The sequence below is a fragment of the Dendrobium catenatum genome, unplaced genomic scaffold, assembly GCF_001605985.2.
Source record: "Dendrobium catenatum unplaced genomic scaffold, ASM160598v2 fragScaff_scaffold_3, whole genome shotgun sequence".
Taxonomy (NCBI): Eukaryota; Viridiplantae; Streptophyta; class Magnoliopsida; order Asparagales; family Orchidaceae; genus Dendrobium; species Dendrobium catenatum.
The window spans coordinates 459,438-477,586 of NW_021318465.1; the positions used below are offsets into that span (position 1 = coordinate 459,438).

Here is an 18,149-nt window from a genome sequence, read left to right on the forward strand (position 1 = left end):
ATAGTGAAAATATAATATTAAAATATCTAAAATCATTTGGCCTTTTCATTTACTCCAACGACTTCCCGAAGAAGAAATGATGGAAAGGAAGAGAAGAAAAAGATAAAGGAAGAAAGAGAAACTCATAGGAAAAATTATGGGATTCGTCCGTTGGGCAAGTTTAGAAAATTGTAGAGCTCGAGATATACTCTTGAACCCTTATTTTTTATTTCAATTTCAGTAAGTTTGAAAGATATGAACAAAAATATAGGTTTTACGAAGTTTTAACTGCGTACTTTTTTATATGTCAATGTACTCCTTATTATGAACATTTTGACTGTATGAAATCAAATTTTTTAAATTTGCTTTCTCTGTATAAAATTTTTAGTATAAAATTCTTAAAATATTCATGTGAATGCTATTTTGAAGTTAAAAATTGAAAAATAAAAGTTTAGTGATAATCCTAATTTACAAGCAATGTGGCATTTTACTAGAAAGTTTTGCATCATCTAAGTATTACATGAGATATTTAATTTAATTACTATTATTGCAATTGCATTCTGCATTACATGGTATTAGGTTATGTGTTGATGTGGGGGAAAACTGCAATCTCTGTTATGTTATAAGGACCCTAAATATAGGGGTGTCAATATTCAGCACAACTTGAAAATTCGACCCAAAAGTTCCGAGTTCAAGTTAACCCATTTGAGAAATGAGTAAGGTTCTAGTTTTATATTCTTACCCAATTGTATTTTTGGGTCATGTTTAAGTCAAGCCAAAAATTCAAAATTGACTCGGGTTAACCAGAAAATGCGTTCATCCGGTCATCCCGTGACTTTGTCATCTGTGCTTGTGCATGGCACTCGTACATCTCACATACTCACACTCGAGACAGCAAGTCGAGTTCGGTTCGTTAACCTATTTAACTAATTAGGTCATGTTCGGGTCAGGCGAGTTGAAGCCAAGTTAATTTCAGGTTGAATCAAAACTTGATTCAAAAATCTAGTTTGACACCCCTACTTGAATGCAATCTTTTGGCGATTTGGCCCCATCTACTTGATGCAAACATAGAAGGGATTTTAGCCCCACTTACTAAAAACAGGTATGAGAATTTAAGTAAAACTATAAGTATTCTTTTTGCCCCATCTGCCTGAGACATAACTGAGAGAGAATCTAGCCACACTTGCCATGTGTAAGTATGAGAGATAAATGGAGATAGAAGTGAATGTGGAGTTATAAGTAGTCATCGAGATAGATATGTGTATTATAATCATTGCATTACATTTTTAATAATGGATTAAGTATAAATGATAATATGAAATGAATGTTGGAAGGTCTAAAACTCAGTACATCTTGTAATGAAATCTAAAAGTCTAGTGCAAGTGAGCTTTTGAGGTCATGTGTTATGCGAAGCATCTTGGAAATCTTTGAACAAGTGGGTTTGTAAGTAAAAATGTCGAGTATGCTCTAGAAATATATTATTGGCTTATTGCTTTCCTATTGCTTTCATTTTTACTTATTGCATTCTTTATCATATTGTAGTTACAGTTTAAATTTGAATATTAATAACTAAAATGAATCAAATAGGAAGTTTACTAAGCTAATTATGCTCATTCCATTCTTTTAATGTTTCAGGGAAAGGTAAACATCCTATTAGTAGATAAAGCAACAGCAACAAAACAGCTCTCACACGTGGCACAATAACATTGGATAGTATTTGTATTGCCCTGTAAACACATCTATAAATAGGTAATACCTGTACTCTGAGAAAGACAAGTAATAATAGTTTCTCTGTTTTGTCATGTTAGTACTTTACCTTTCTTCCGACTACAAGTCGAGACACTTCATATCATGCTCATTCTACAGCTCGTGCCGCCAATTTCTCCTGGCATAATCGCTTAGGACATCCCAATAACAGTATTTTACAGTTACTAGCTTCATTAAATCCTCAGTTGAATATAGATTTTACAAAATCTTGTACTACTTGCAATGTCTCTAAAGCACACAAAATTCCATTTACTACTTCTGCATTACGTAAAACAAATGCTTTAGAACTCATACACTCTGATCTCTGGGGACCGGCTCCGTGCGTTTCTTTGCAAGGTTTTCAATATTATGTCATATTCGTTGATGATTGTACACGATTTACTTGGTTGTTTTCTCTTAAGCATAAATCTGATGTTACTCTTACTTTTATTACCTTCAAGCAAAATATTGAAAAATATACGTCAAAACATATCAAGTGCATTCGTACTGATGGTGGAGGTGAATACCTTAATCGATCGTTTACTGAATTTTTGAAAACAAACGGTATATCTCATCAAATTTCTTGCCCCTACACACCGGAGCAAAACGGTGTTGCCGAACGGAAACACCGGCATATCATTGAGACCACCAGATCGATGCTTCACTTGGCTCACATGCCTTACAAATATTGGCCCGATGCAGTGCTCACAGCCGTCTTTCTTATAAATCGCTTGCCTTCAATCAACACTAATAAATGTTCACCGTTTGAATTATTTTACAACACAAAACCTGATTACAATGCTATTAGAACATTTGGTTGTGCTTGTTTTCCATTATTACCTTCGCATGCTCGTCATAAATTACAACCTAAATCCTTGCAATGTGTGTTTTTGGGTTACTCTAACATATGCAAAGGGTATAAATGCTTAGATCTTTCCTCAAACAAAATTATTACTTCACGGCATTTGCGATTTAACGAACAGATCTTTCCATTTCATGAGCAAATGACAGCTAGCTCAACTTCAGCAATCCTACCATCCCTGTCAATGCTTACTCCATACCCATGCTCAAGCATTCAGCCACCCATCATACAGAATAAATCCATACAAAACTCAGACAATATCAGCCATACGGGTCAACAAGATACACCTCATCAAAGCATTCCTCAGCCTACCTTATCAGAACAACATATTCCACAGAATGTTGTTCAGGCTCCGCAACGCCATCATATGATCACCCGAACTCATACAGGCTCCTTAAAGCCTGTCAATCGTTTGAACCTACTGCATCATCACATTACTACGTCTCAAACTACAACACCGAACACCTATACTGAAGCAGTAAAACATTCCGAATGGAGGAAAGCTATGGCGGATGAATTTCTTGCGTTACAGCAACAGGCAACATGGAGATTAGTTCCACCACCAAATGCCCCGATTCTCGGCTGTAAATGGACTTACAGAGTCAAACTCCATACGGATGGATCTATTGCCAAGCACAAAGCTCGTCTTGTTGCTTTGGGCAACAATCAAGAATTTGGTTTAAACTACACTGAGACATTTAGTCCAGTGGCAAAACTACCAACTATTCGCATTCTCCTTACAATTGCTCTTTCTCATGAATGGCAGGTACATCAACTAGATGTCGCAAATGCATTCTTACACGGAACTCTCACGGAGACGGTTTACATGCGTCAACCAAAAGGTTTTGAGGATGCTACGAACCCAAATTACGTGTGTCATCTTCAAAAGGCCATTTATGGGCTTAAACAAGCGCCTCGGCAATGGTATAACACTTTCACGCATTACCTACTCTCGCTCGGGTTCACCAATAGTAATTCTGATCCTTCTTTATTTTTGTTTTGCAAAAATGATATTCGTTTATATTTGCTTATATACGCCGATGATATTTTGTTTACCGGCAACAGTACCTCAACTATGTCTAAAATTCTTGAACAACTTAATCTCAAATTCTCTATGAAGTTGCTTGGCTCGGATCACAAATTTCTTGGCATACAGATTCAAAGAATGATTCATGGCTTCTTTCTTTCTCAAAAACATTATGCCAGTTCAATTCTTGATACAGCAAATTTATCTAATTGTAATTCTGTTCACAACCCGCTGTGTACAAAACTCCCCTCAGATCTTCCGCCGGATACAGCATTCACGGATCCCACCGTGTACAGGAAATTAACTGGCTCCTTACAATATCTCACACTGACCCGACCAGACATTGCATTCAGTGTCAACCTTTTGTCTCAACACATGCATGATCCATCACCTCAACATGCCTTTCTTCTCAAAAGACTTCTTCGTTACATCAAAGGTACGTTGAGTTTCGGTCTACCTATCGTAAAATCTAAACTTCAACTTATCTCTTTTTCAGATGCTGATTGGGCTGGAGATCCAAATTCAAGAAAATCTACATCCGGATATTGTTCCTTTCTCGGAGACACGCTCATCTCTTGGATGGTCAAAAAGCAACACACAGTTGCTCGATCCTCTACCGAGTTAGAATATCGTGCTCTTGCTGCCTTAACAGCCGACGTAATCTGGATTCGCAAGCTACTAGCTGAATTTGGAGCCGTTCAATCTCAGCCAACGGACATCTACTGTGATAATATGTCCGCTATTGCTCTTGCTAATAATCCGGTGTTCCACGCTCGCACCAAACATATTGAAATAGATCAACGGTTTGTGCGAGATCACATTCAAAACAAGCATATTCGCATCTATCCTATCAATACTATCGATCAAATTGCTGATATTTTTACAAAGCCTCTCCCAACTACAAGATTCAAGACTCTACGACTCAAACTGACGGTCATTGACGAACCTTCAGTTTGCGGGGAGATATTAGTAGATAAAGCAACAGCAACAAAACAGCTCTCACACGTGGCACAATAACATTGGATAGTATTTGTATTGCCCTGTAAACACATCTATAAATAGGTAATACCTGTACTCTGAGAAAGACAAGTAATAATAGTTTCTCTGTTTTGTCATGTTAGTACTTTATCTTTCTTTATCTCTGCTTTTGCAAACTCAGTTCAAGAACTGAGATTCTACACATCCTACCAAGTAAATTAGTTGTAAAGTCAGGATTTTGAATCATAATTCTAAAGTTATGATTTTGTAATCCAATATTTAAATTTTTCAACTTCCATGATCTTTATTATTATAATTATATTTTTATGAGATAGAAGTTGATTATACCACTTTTATATCATGAAAATTTTTAGTAGCCCTGGCTGTCTATAATTAGTTGATGAGTTACTTAAATATATGTTTAAGTAAGTTCAATCCTTCCGTTAAATTCTAAGGCATTATTATTAAGATTTAAAATTATTTTATAAACTTTAAAATAGCTCTCAACCTAATTAGTGGACACTAAGACATTGTCTTATTTCACATACCTCAACATTATCTTAAACTCCATCAAATTTAGATCATACATCATAAACTAATATTTCACCATCATTTCTCATATATTTATCTCACTCACTAAATTGATTTACCAAATAAGCACAAATTAGACTAGTCTTGAAATTCTTGTTAGTATACCTCTTTAAAGTCCTCATCATTCCACGATAAACTCTAAAAACTTCCTCAAATATTAAAATAAATACTCATAATCTTTTTTAGCAAGTAATCTTCCAAAATAACAATGAATACCTTCATCAAAAGAGTTATTTCATTGAGGAGTGTAAAACAATCCATAATTACCACTTCTACTATGGAAGTAGAGTTCACCTCCTATTTTGACAGTACTTTATATGATGTATGGTTATAGAGTTTCATTTTGGGGCTTAAAGTAATCAATTATATTCATATGAAATTAAAATCTTTGTTTCACTTTATAATTGTATACATATAGTTTATGAAAGAAACTCTAGTAGATTTTAATATTTATCATATTCATTTGCACCTTAATTTATTTTGAGGATATATATATATATATATATATATAAATGATGGACTTGAAAATTAATAAATTTGCTTTAAGATTACTATTAAATATGAAGAATTTATATTATATTAATTTTAAGATAATTTTCTCTGTTTTTTTTTTCGCTATATAGTTGAAATATAAAAATGAAAAATATTATGGGTAAAAATTTATGGCCTAACTATTACTGTAATTTTGAGCCATATAGAGGAGAGATTTATCATTCATATTTCATAATCTGAAAAAGAATGGGTAATTTCGTAATTTCATCATTTTTTTTTTTTGCAATTCAGATTTCAGATTAAAACTCGGACGTAAAACCACGTGCGTGACCGTCCGTTTCGCCGGACAATCTCAACTTATTTTGGAAATTGCAAAATTTATTTTTTTATTTTTTAACTGATCATCCAATCAAAAATCTAAAAATTTATTCTAAACAATTTTTTATTAAAACTCGGACGTATAGTTGAATACTTGAATCCACGGGCTTATAAATTACTTGTAATTGTAAAGAAGAGCAAAAACGCGGAAATTAGAAGAGAAGCCAGCAGTAAGGAAAGGGGAAGCGATGGCCGCCGGCCGATCCGTCAACAAAATCTCCGAAGAACTCAAATCACTTTCACTCCGTGGCTCCGCTGGAGGCAGCGGTAGAGGTGGAGGGATTTTGCTGGATGAGGACGATGAGGCAGTCCGGTTTGCTAACGTGAGGAAGAATGACTTCAAGCACTGGGAGAGGGTGAGGGGACGACTGATCAACATCCTGGACGGTCTAGAACTTCATACCAGCGTATTCTCCTCCGCCGAGCAGCGGAGGATCGTCGATTGCGTCTATGATTTCCAGGAAAAGGGGCGTAAGGGCCGGCTTAGAGGTATATTTATCGTGTTCTTGGTTTTTTTTTCTGAAATTTTCAGAATTTAGATAAAATTGATTGATTTTAGTTATATGTCTATTGATTTCGCTGGTCTTTAGTCCGTCGGGACAGCATACATGTATATTAATCTTCTAGATTGATGATTTGTAGTTTCATCTATTAAGATGGGCATGTTTGATTAGAAAGACATATATACCGAAATTTTATCTAAAATAAGTAATTGTTCAGGCATCAATTGGAACTTGTAATATTAATCTGATTAATGTGAATATGAGATGAATCAGACAATTTGTTTGCGGATAGATTTGCCTATGTGATGTAAAATAGTTGCAATTCTTTGGATTCCATGTTTTGGTGAATCTCCTTCTATCTTGATGCTGGTCAACCTTAGGTGCGTAAGATATTGTACATAAGGCCTCAAGAAAGCTTTGGTTTGTTAATATACTATGTTTAGAAATGAAGGGGTGTAGTTATCTGGGTTTCTTGAATCAAGCACTCTATTTTCTTTTAGCATGACATTTTGAGTACGAAATAAACATGTAGTTGGTATTGATTTTAAATTGGAAATGTTTGAAATTTGGAAGTCTTATCAAAATGACAAAATTAAATTTTTTATCTTATGTTAAAAATTACTTTGCATTCATAAAAACATTTCTACTAAATGATGCCCAAACATCTTAAAATGCCAACTTTTTAGCAGTACAATTGCACTGCTTGTAGTGAACTAAAATTAGATACTGTAGAAAATTAGTTCACTGTCTTCATCTGTTCATCATAAGGATGGTTTACCTCTTTTATGTAAACTGAAAAAAAATAAAAAACCATCGCCCATTAAACCTCACCTCCTAATCATTCAAGTTTCCTATACTACAAAATGAGGTTTAAGTTCACAATTTTACTTTCCTTTATGATTTCATTTGTAAGCTGCTTCTAAATATTGCTTCCTATGCCTATTTGATGAGTTGATCCGTAGAATTTACTTATATTTGCAGAGCGCACATATTCAGAGCCTAGAAAGTGGATGCGAGGCAAAGGACGTGTCACGATACAGTTTGGTTGTTGTTACAATTATGCAATGGTAACACCCTATATGTATCTTTCTTATCTTTTTTGTTTCTTAATATGTTGATGCACTCATTACCAATTCAAATTGCAGGATAGTAATGGTAATCCCCCTGGCATAATCCGTGATGAGGAAGTCGATCCTATCCCACCATTATTGAAACAAATGATCAAGAGAATGGTTGCTTGGCATGTTCTCCCACCATCATGCATCCCCAACAGCTGCATTGTCAACATTTATGACAAGGATGACTGCATTCCTCCTCACATTGACCACCATGACTTTGTTCGGCCATTTTGCACGGTCTCTTTCTTGAGTGAATGCAATATCGTTTTTGGAACGGAGTTGAAGATAAATGGACCAGGAGATTTCTCAGGCTCTGCCTCCATTCCTTTGCCTTTAGGGTATTTACACCAACTTCTAAACTTGAATAACTTGCATCATTTTCCAAGTATTCATGAAGAAATAACACAAATTAGTATTAAAACAAGTTTTGCAACATAAATCTGAATTATTGTTATGACATACAGGTCTGTTCTTGTTTTGAATGGAAATGGTGCTGATGTTGTTAAACATTGTGTTCCTGCTGTACCTTCACGAAGGTGAATATGATTGGATTAAGCTCATAGTTTGTATTTGTGATTGAGTTCATTTTTGCTAACAACCATTTAATTTCTGAGCAGGATTTCCATTACATTTAGGAAGATGGATGACTCCAAGATCCCATATGATTTCATTCATGATCCTGACCTGCAAAATCTCCATCCATTGTCATTACGAGGACAACAACAAACCAACATTCTTCCACTCCGGCAAGATCAGCCACCTAAAAATGCTCAGCCTTCACAAAAAGTTGAGCAAGCTCAAAAAGCTCAGCAAGCACAAAAAGTTCTACAATCGCCTGCTCCACATAGACCTATGCAGCTAACTGAAGCTGATTTTCCACCGCTGAGCTCTAGCATAAGAGTGCAGACCTATCGCAAGTGACACTTTCCCCACTGTGTGATGGGATTCAACTGAGGCTTCGTTTGGGACGGCTTTTTTACTGCTTATTAAAGCAGTTTAGTATTACAAAACTTTCTTGAACTAAAATACTAGAAAGCTGCTTTAGAAAGTATTAAGAAAGCCGCACCAAACGAAACTTAAAACTAGCTTTGTTTACAAAGCAGTTTTCCACTGTTCATGGCTCTGCCGTGAGCTTGTTTTTGTTTTGATCTTTTATTTAGAAAAAGTTTATTACTCTATTTTATAGATTAAAACGAGTAAATTGTATTGAAGAAGTTACTTACCAACTATAACTTTTTTTAATCCTTTTGTAATCATTTATTAAGTTAGGGTTATTTGTTGGAGATTAATGGATTCAGTGCTGGAATTGAACGAATATTCAAGTTGCTATGTCCATTGGAATTCATGTTTTTTGATCGGAAGGAAAGACAGTTTTTTTTTTCCATTTTAGTAGTATGAATTTAGCATACTGCAGAGATATATATACAGTACTGGGATAGTTTTCTTATTGCGTGAAGGGGGTTTGGGCTGCAGTGATGTGTATTGGGAAAGGATAACCAAAGAGAAAGGGAATAAAAAATCAAATTTAGCTTTTCTTGAGAAGTACGAAGCCAATTGTTCTATAGGAATTGTGGAGTTAATAATTGCTGTTAGAAACTTCTTTCCAGCTTTGGACAAGCATGCTTGAATGAAATAACTTGAACAAGCCAGGGAAAGAAAATTTTCTGCTAAAACCCATTTGACTCTATTAGGAAGGCTTTCACATTGGGAGATTGAGTAAATAAAGTCTGGTGATTGCATAAGTTTTTATTATGTTTGTTAATCTCTAGTTTTAGTTGTTAATTATCTTTGATCACATTAGATAACTTATTAAATGTTTAATAATGCTTAATATGTTTTATCCCCATATATTACTATTAAATTCATATGATTAAGCTCAAATTTTGTCACAAATTTTAGATCTTAAAATTTGGACAAAAAATTTTATAATTTGACTACGAGATTATATGAACTCTATTTTACAATTGTATGAACAATATACCGTGGAAAAAGATTTTGTCAATTGTGATTCCATCTACAGAGCGAAGGTTACAATTAAGATCAAACAAGCACAAATTAATATTACAAGACAAAATATAGAATTGAAGAGAAAGCAAAAAAATAAAGAAGGCAAAGAAGTCAGCCGGGGTCATTAATAGGCACAAGCTTCCAACCACAACCGAGATGTCAGACACGGACCATTCAGAGGAGGAAATAACCAACAATCCACATAAAAAAGACATACATCATCTAACACCCGAAATAAGGCCACCAAAAGAATAAGAAGATTTATCACCAATGGTTGCCAATAAGCCACGGAAGCCCATGTGATAAGTAAAAATCCATATCATAGCCCACCAAAAATTGCTACAACTGCAAAGCCAACCCCTAGCATCATATTTCAATTATAAGAGAACCAACCGCATCCAAAAAAAAAAATACAGAAAAAGCCACCAGTCAAAGGAAAAACACAAAACGACAATCAACCAAAAGATAACCCCCAACGTTAGAGAGCAAACAGAATTATGGGTTCACTTGATTAATATTTTCTCCATCTCATGCAAGTTATGCTAAATTAATCCATTTAAGATTCATAAATAGTTAAAACTTTTTTCCATTATGTTTAAACACTCGCATATATGAGGGCCTGATTAACCTGTTCATTTGTTAAGAATTAAGATTTAAGTTTCATTTGGGACAGTTTTATTACTGTTTTTTCAAAGCAGCTGTCTAATACAAAAATTTTAATTTTTATACTAAAAAGCCGCTTAAAAGAGCAATAAAAAAATAGTCCCAGATAAAACCAGCTGAGAAGTTGTTGAAAACCTCGATTCTCATCTACAACTGCATTAACAATGCCTGACAACCAGTTCAATTTTTGGGAAGAGGAACAACACTATTCTGGCTCCTATGAGTTTGTTCTATAATCCTGAATTGTAAAATCTTCATACAGCTAGCTGTTATCAGGGAGACAATAACATATATTTATTTTCATTAGTGTGGCCTTAAAATCATTAGACTTTATGTGTGTGTGAAGAATTTATATTGATTTTGAAATTTATTATGACTAAACTATTAACATATTCTATACAAAACTGTCAGTCAGATGACAGTGGTCTAATAGAGCTCCTAAATTTTTCATTTTCAAATCACTGAGCTCTCTTTAATATTAAGATAATGTTATTATCTCATGTAGAGAGAGTATTTTGTATGAACACTAGACCATTCAGAGGCGAATTACAGTGCACCACGTTACCTGGTACACAGCGGGTACATAGCCGCGGTACACAGCAAAGGGGTGATGTGGCGTGCTTTGATTCACCTCTGAATGGCGTCCGCATCCGCACAAAATAATTTCACCTCATATATGGAGTGAGGGTTTATTTATAGTTTTGGAGAGTGACATGCTCCGTAAATATAGGTAAAAACTAAAACACTCCAAATAGATCGGAGTAATTTTTTTCATCGTACACTATTCTTTTAGCATTCAAGTGTCTTAATGATGTCAAAATTAAATGTTTTAGACTAGTAGGTTTCATCTCATTAAAACACTATATTTGAATTAAAGCTGGCAAGATTTAGAGATCATAAGATCCTCCAATTAAAGTTCCAAAGGTGCCTATTATGTTTTAAGTTTTTTATTTAAGCTTATTTGGAGCTGGCTTGGATTATTTTATATGTCAATGGGCTCATCTTGTCGAGACATTCAATTTAATTATAAATTCGTTGAAATCGGATTGCATTTAATTTAAATTCTAAATTTTTTTTATTAAAATATGTGCATAATTAAATCAATTTTGGATGGCGTGCCATACTAAATTGACCATGGGTATGAGTAAGCATGTAATTTGCATTCTAATTAGTTCAATTAGAGTATCGTTGCATGAACTTCAATAAAAAAATTCTCTAAAATTGAGAAAATTCTCCCTTTTCAAAATTATTTTATCCATTTTTATCTTTAACCCAAAATTCTATCTGATCGGGCATTTTCTAATAATAACATAAGGAGGAGCAAATTATAAAAATCAAATATTTATTCTAATTAGATGAAATTCTCAAAATTAAATCAAATGGAACCATCTATTTTTATTTAGATCATTTTTAAGGGGCATTTACATACATAGCACTCTAAGTTATATCATTTATTTATTTAACATCTAAATTTTATTATTTACATAATGTAGTATTATGTTAATTTTTGTTAATACAAAACCCTTGTAGGGCAACAAAGCCACAAGAAAATCACAAGGAATTCTCATTGAGAATAGCATAGATGAGATCATGAGATCAACGACGTGCGAGCGACAAAGAAGATGAAGAAGTTGTGATAGAATCTCCCAAGCAACTAGCAAGGGCATTGGTGGGAGAGACAATGCATGGACTATCATGAGGAGTAGGGCTGCAAACGAACCGAGCCGAGCCGAGTATGTGAGTGTTCATTTAATATTAGCTTGTTCATGTTTGGTTCATGTTTGTTCGAGATTTAGCATTTGTGTTCATGTTTGGTTCATTTTGTTGACTATTCAAACACATTTAAATTAAGGAGTGTTCATGTTCGGTTCATGTTCAGTTCATGTTCGTTCGTTTAGTGTTTAATGAGCTTGTTAGCGAACATATTTAATGAATTTTTTTAACTATCGAACAAACAAGTTCTTGAACATATCTATGAACAAATACATTTATAATAAAATCAATTGTCTTAATGATTATTTATATTTATTAATTCTATAGTCAAATATTAATTATTTTTATCGAGATTATTCACGAGTTCAAAAGCGAACACGAATTAAGCTTTTGTCGAGCTTGTTCACGAACTTCAAATGACGTTGTTCGCGAACATAAATGAGCCGAACGCATTAGTGTTCAGGTTTGTTTACTTAAGAATCGAGAAATTAAAATATTGTTCAAGTTTGTTTGTTTAGTTAATTAAACGATCGCAAACGAGCTTTAATCAAACCGAACAACGAGTAGCTTGTTGAACGTTTGGTTCGCTTACAGCCCTAATGAGGAGGAACTCGCAATGAAATCTCACTAGGATGGTGATTGATGAGATTGATGGTGTACGATGCCGCAGCACTGCAGTGATGTTGCGAGTTTTAGCGCCACAGCGTCATTAGACAGAGACTTGAGCGTTGCAGCACCCTATAATGGCGTCGCAGTGCCGAGAGACGAACTGGATAATTTTCTTTCTCGTTTTCTCAAAGATTGCGTCCCTTCGTGCTCATAACTAGCTTTCTCTTGTATTTCATGTTGTAGTAGACATTGAGAACAGTGCATGTTAGAAGAGAAGAAATGAGAGAGTGAGAGGGAAGAGAGGTCTATACTCGTTTATCCTAATTTTGATAGTGAATTTTTTGATGTGTTGTGGTTTTTTTTTTTTTTCTTCCTAATTTAAGTTTTTCCCCATTAAATTCTAATGTTATTTATTTTCCATTAATTTTACTTGCTTACTTATTTCATTGTGGTGTTTACTCCTCTTCATCCTATCCTAACATAAATGACATAATTTTAAAAGCTATATTATCTTGAACGTAATTTTTTTTTTTTAACGATCTACTTGAATGAGTCGCTTCTCTTTCATTAAGGGGAGTAACTAGAAATGGCTGGATCCTCAATTCCCTCAAATCTGCACCAATTCCCCAATCCCCCTTCGCCTTCTCCTCCCTTCTTCTCCTTACCTCAAACCCGATCTTCCACCATGGAGAAAACCCTTCAAGATCCCCTCGAAACAAATTTCGAAGAATGGGAATTTCTACCCGACAACTCCTCCTTCCTTGAATTCGGTCTCGACGATATTGAAGACCTAATCTCCAACGAAATCATCTACACTGATTACTTCAGAGAAGAACCGAAGCTCATCCAGCAAACTCCAGCCCATAATCAAGAAGAAGATTCGCAGTTCAAGGATATAAGCATCTCCCATGTCTTCTTCAAGATGATAAATCCCAAGGTCGATGAGGAACTCATAGAGCTCACGAGGCCGAGCTACGAACTAGAGCAGAGTACAGTGGAGGTTGTTGTGCAGGAGATTGAGGCCGCGCCTTCGGTCTATCTGATGGAAGAGAAGGTTAATTTGGCGGAAAAGGGAGAATTAACGGAAGAGGAGGAGGAGGAAAAGGCGATGTGGGAAGGGATCGGGATTAGAATATGGAGATGGAGGTTTATGGGTGTCGGTGCTCTGTTTTCCATTGGAGCGGCGGCGGCTGCTACTATATGCGTGGTCGCGTTCGGCGGGCGAGAGGGCAAGCAGCCGCCGTATCGTCGTCACCAGCATCAGAGCAATCTTCTTCAGTTCCATTTTCATAATGAAGACCAGGTGAGTGTTTCAGAAATGGCTGTTTTGCTTTTTTATTTATTTTCTCGAATTTTACTGCCTGATCGGTCACATACCGCCAAGATTTGGGGTAAATTTATAGATCAGATTTGATTTGTTCATATTAAAAGCTGTTCGAGGAGTTCGACGGTAATTCGGAAAAAAAAAATTCTTTCCTGTACTTGAAAGATTAAACTTTGCTCGGAATAATTTGAGTGTGTGAAGGGATCTGATTCTAAGTAATTAGGCGTATAACCTTCACCTGATTCTATTTCCTCATCACCACCAATCAGATGGTTTCACGCACACTTACAATGTAAAAATATAATTATTGTAATAAAATCAATTTCTTTTTAAGACTAAGATAATTTTTTATGCTTTCTAAAATAAGGTTTTTGTATAAAAAAATTTTATTTTAGAAAATAGTAAAAAAAAAAACAGTTCCAAACAAAATCTAAATTTATGTAACGTTTGAAACATAAGAAATATATAAATAGTATGTGAATATTATACTTTTTATAATATATTGCACATAGATAATATAAAAAATAGGCTGACTTAGTGGATACGTTAAGCATTTCACTTCTTATAAATAATTCTCCTAAGAAAGTACTCAGGATATTTTCATTTTATTTCGATGTATCAATTTTGGCCAGTATAAATTCTTCTTGCTGTATGAACTCTACACTTTGTTTATTTCATTCATTAAAAAGAGAAAATTTGGATCACCATAGTCTAATTCAATTTAGGTTTCATTGGGAACTTTTTTTTTTTTTTAATTTTTGTATTAAAAAACTATTTTAAGATACAGAAAGAAAGCTGTCTCATCTTCATTTGGGATGACTTTTTTACTGCTTCTTAAAACAAATTTTTAATTTTTTTCTAATAAAAAGCTGCTTTAAAAAGCGGAAAGAAATCTATCCCAAATAAAGCCTTAGTCTTCTTTTGGACAGCTTTTTTAATGCTTCTTAAAGCAACATTTTGATTAAAAATTTTAATTTTTATACTAGGAAGTTATTTTAAGAATCAGTAAGAAAGTCATTCCAAACTAAGACTTAGAATTTTTTTTTTATTGATTCTTAAAGTAATTTTTTAGTAAAAAATTTAAATTTTCGTATTAAAAAACTGATTAAAAAAGTCCTTTCAAGCGAAGCCTTAGTTGCACAAATCATGATGCGCCAAAAAAACATTATAATCTGGTAAAAAATTTTATAAATATGTAAAAGATTTTATTTTTTGGCAGAGTGTTAGTCAATTGGTGGAACAAGCAAGCAGACTGAATCAAGCGCTGGCAGCAGCGAGGGGGACCCCAACAATGATGCGCACAGCGAAAATATCCTTCGGTGGCAGCTACGATGGCCTCTGATTATTCATGGTTTATATGGTGATCTGCTGAATTAAATATTTCTATATTTTTTAATCTATTTTGTGGACGTGGATTGTTTTTATGAACAATTCAAAATGGGAGGAAAGATCTATATATTTTGTATATGATTTATGAATTATACCACAGAATAATATGAGAAAATTATCTGATACATTTTTGGTACTGAAAAGGGTCAGCTACTGATTCAATAGCGTGAATTTGCCGGTGCAAAAACAGGGCAAGTCCGCAATATGAGGAGAAATTATTCTGCGGACATTGGACTCAGAATTTCATCCAGAGATCAATCAGAATGCGCCATGTCATTGGTACCGAGTCGCGTTATCTAGCATAGGAGTGACGTGGCATATTCTGATTGGTCCGCGCAAGATAATTAATCCAATCTTAGAGGTTGTGGAATAATTATATTTTTTTTTTTGTATTTTTGGGACAACTTTGGTACTGCTTTATATTAGAAAGTTGCTTTACAAAATAATTAGCAAATTATCTCAAAAAATTCTTTGGCTTTGTTTGAGATAATTTTAGACCATTACTTCTTCTATATTTTTAAGAGATTTTTGTACTAAAAAATAATTTTACAAAACAGTAAGAAAATCATCCCAAACAAAGTCATAGGCTATGTTTGCGACAACTTTCTTACTGCTTCTTAAAGCAGCTTTGTAGTACAAATATTATATTTTTGTACTAAAAAACTGCTTTAAGAAACAGTAAGAAAATCGTGCCAAATAAACCTTAATCTATCATCATTTTATTTACGGGTAAAAAATGATACAGAAATTTTCCATATGATAAATATGTCTAACTTTATAACATTAAAAATGCTTGCCTAATTATGCATCAATTACTATGTATGTCAATGTCAATAAACTCAAAAGTTAATTGAAGTATATATAACTAAATTGCTGGGCTATTTTTCTTTCTTTTATTTGATTTTCAATGTAAGAGTAACTTAATAATAAATTTAATTAATCTAAATTTGATATTTGGCATGTCTTATTATATTCAAAATTAAATAAATATATTTATTATTCTATTTCTAGAAGAAATACATCCCAAAAATTATGTCCAACGAACGCTAAATTATCATCAAGTTATTCATATTAATTAGCATAAAAACAAATTATATTGAATACAACTATGATTTTGTTTGGGACAACTTTGCTACTCTTTCAAATGACTTTCGAATACAAAAATTTCTTCAATTAAATTTTTTTTACTAAAAACCGTCCAACGAACGCTAAATTTTATCATCAAGTTATTCATATTAATTAGCATAAACAAATTATATTGAATACAACTATGGCTTCGTTTGGAACTTCTTTGTTGCTTTCTCAAATGACTTTCTAATACAAAAATTTCTTCAATTAAAATTTTTTTACTAAAAATCAGTTTTATAAAGTAGCGAAAAAGTTGTGGGACGACTTTCTTACTGCTTCTTAAAACAGTTTTTTAATATAAAAATTTCATATTTTATACTAAAAAACTGCTTAAAGAAACAGTAAGAAAGCCGAGCAAAACATAAATTCGTTTGTTTAACTGAAGCAATCACCTTCCATCAGTTCTTTATTAAGTAAAATATCAGAGTTCCATCTGGTCCTAAAACCCAACACAACAAGCAATAATATTTCAATCGTTTAGGTAACCATTTATCCATGTTTTTTATTACTATTTGTATATCCATTTAAATATGAAACAGCTTAAACCAGAAATGCTGAATCATATAAATACAGATATCTTTCTCAATAGAGAATGGCTCTTCAAAGTTATCACGTAACTGTAACTTGAAGATCTCTACAAAATTGCCACGGAACCGTCGCTTAGGCCCAAACTGTCGCCTTCGGTGATGGAAGAGATTGGAAATCTCTTTCAGCTTTCATTTCCCAATTCATCTTCTAGTGGAGCCACATGATTCAATAATAGATCAACAACCCTTTCGTCACGCGTCTAGAGATTAATTCAGATGCGCCACGCCATTTGCATTGAGTCGCATTGGATGATGTGGCACGTCGTGATTGGCCTCCAGACCCGTCCGGACACCACACGTAATAATTTTTCCTTTCCTTGTGATGTTCTTTATTCTTCAATATTTGTAATATCTTGTGATGTTCTAGCTTTATTCTTCATAAATTTCTAGGTAATAGACAAAGTAGTTGTAAGAGAATTTTTCCTATTAAACAAACGGACATGCTTGCCATCCTTGGAGAAGGTACTGAAAAACTGGTACAAATATGTTAAAGCTATTAAGATTGGTCGTAGAGTGACACTGCTCAAAAAAAGTTATTGCAGCACATTTTTTGAGTTATTCCAGCAATTATAACAGCCACTAATTTCTTTGTAGCGGTTCTAAAACCATTGCACCTCCGCTGTAATTGTTATGCACTGCAACGGCATTCCGCAACGGTTTAATGACCGGCGAGGTAGATTGGACGAAGTGGCAGATTTGACAGCGGTTATAACCGCCACAAAGTATCAGATTTGCAACAGTTATAATTGCCACTAATATCTCCAAATTAAACTGTTATGTTGTGGTTAAAACGGCCACAAAAGTCAAGAATTTTCTTTTTTTAACCACGACCGAATTGCTGCGAAAAATCTTATTTTTTTTTAGTGTGAGTTGTTAGTCCTTTCAGGGCTGGGGGTTACCTTGAGCAGTCTCTTCTCACAACTAAATCATTCTTAGATTCAGGCGAAGGTAATAAAAATTGAAAACAAAATCATCAGTCAGATTAACTATAGATGGAGTTCTTCAAAACTTGTACCTACATACAGCATATATAGGAGCTAAATAACGATAACAAC

The 18,149-nt window shown here is 34.0% G+C and overlaps 2 protein-coding genes across 2 annotated transcripts; both read left to right on the forward strand.

The window, feature by feature from the left end:
• Positions 1-6,232: 6,232 nt before the first annotated feature.
• LOC110093438 (RNA demethylase ALKBH9B) lies at positions 6,233-8,658 on the forward strand. Its single transcript, XM_020818320.2, has 5 exons — positions 6,233-6,542; positions 7,538-7,623; positions 7,702-8,012; positions 8,139-8,210; positions 8,292-8,658. The coding sequence occupies exons 1-5, from the start codon at positions 6,242-6,244 to the stop codon at positions 8,593-8,595; spliced, it is 1,074 nt and encodes a 357-aa protein (XP_020673979.1). The 5' UTR covers positions 6,233-6,241; the 3' UTR covers positions 8,596-8,658.
• Positions 8,659-13,223: 4,565 nt separating this feature from the next.
• LOC110093440 lies at positions 13,224-15,506 on the forward strand. Its single transcript, XM_020818327.2, has 2 exons — positions 13,224-13,969; positions 15,210-15,506. The coding sequence occupies exons 1-2, from the start codon at positions 13,253-13,255 to the stop codon at positions 15,330-15,332; spliced, it is 840 nt and encodes a 279-aa protein (XP_020673986.1). The 5' UTR covers positions 13,224-13,252; the 3' UTR covers positions 15,333-15,506.
• Positions 15,507-18,149: the final 2,643 nt, after the last annotated feature.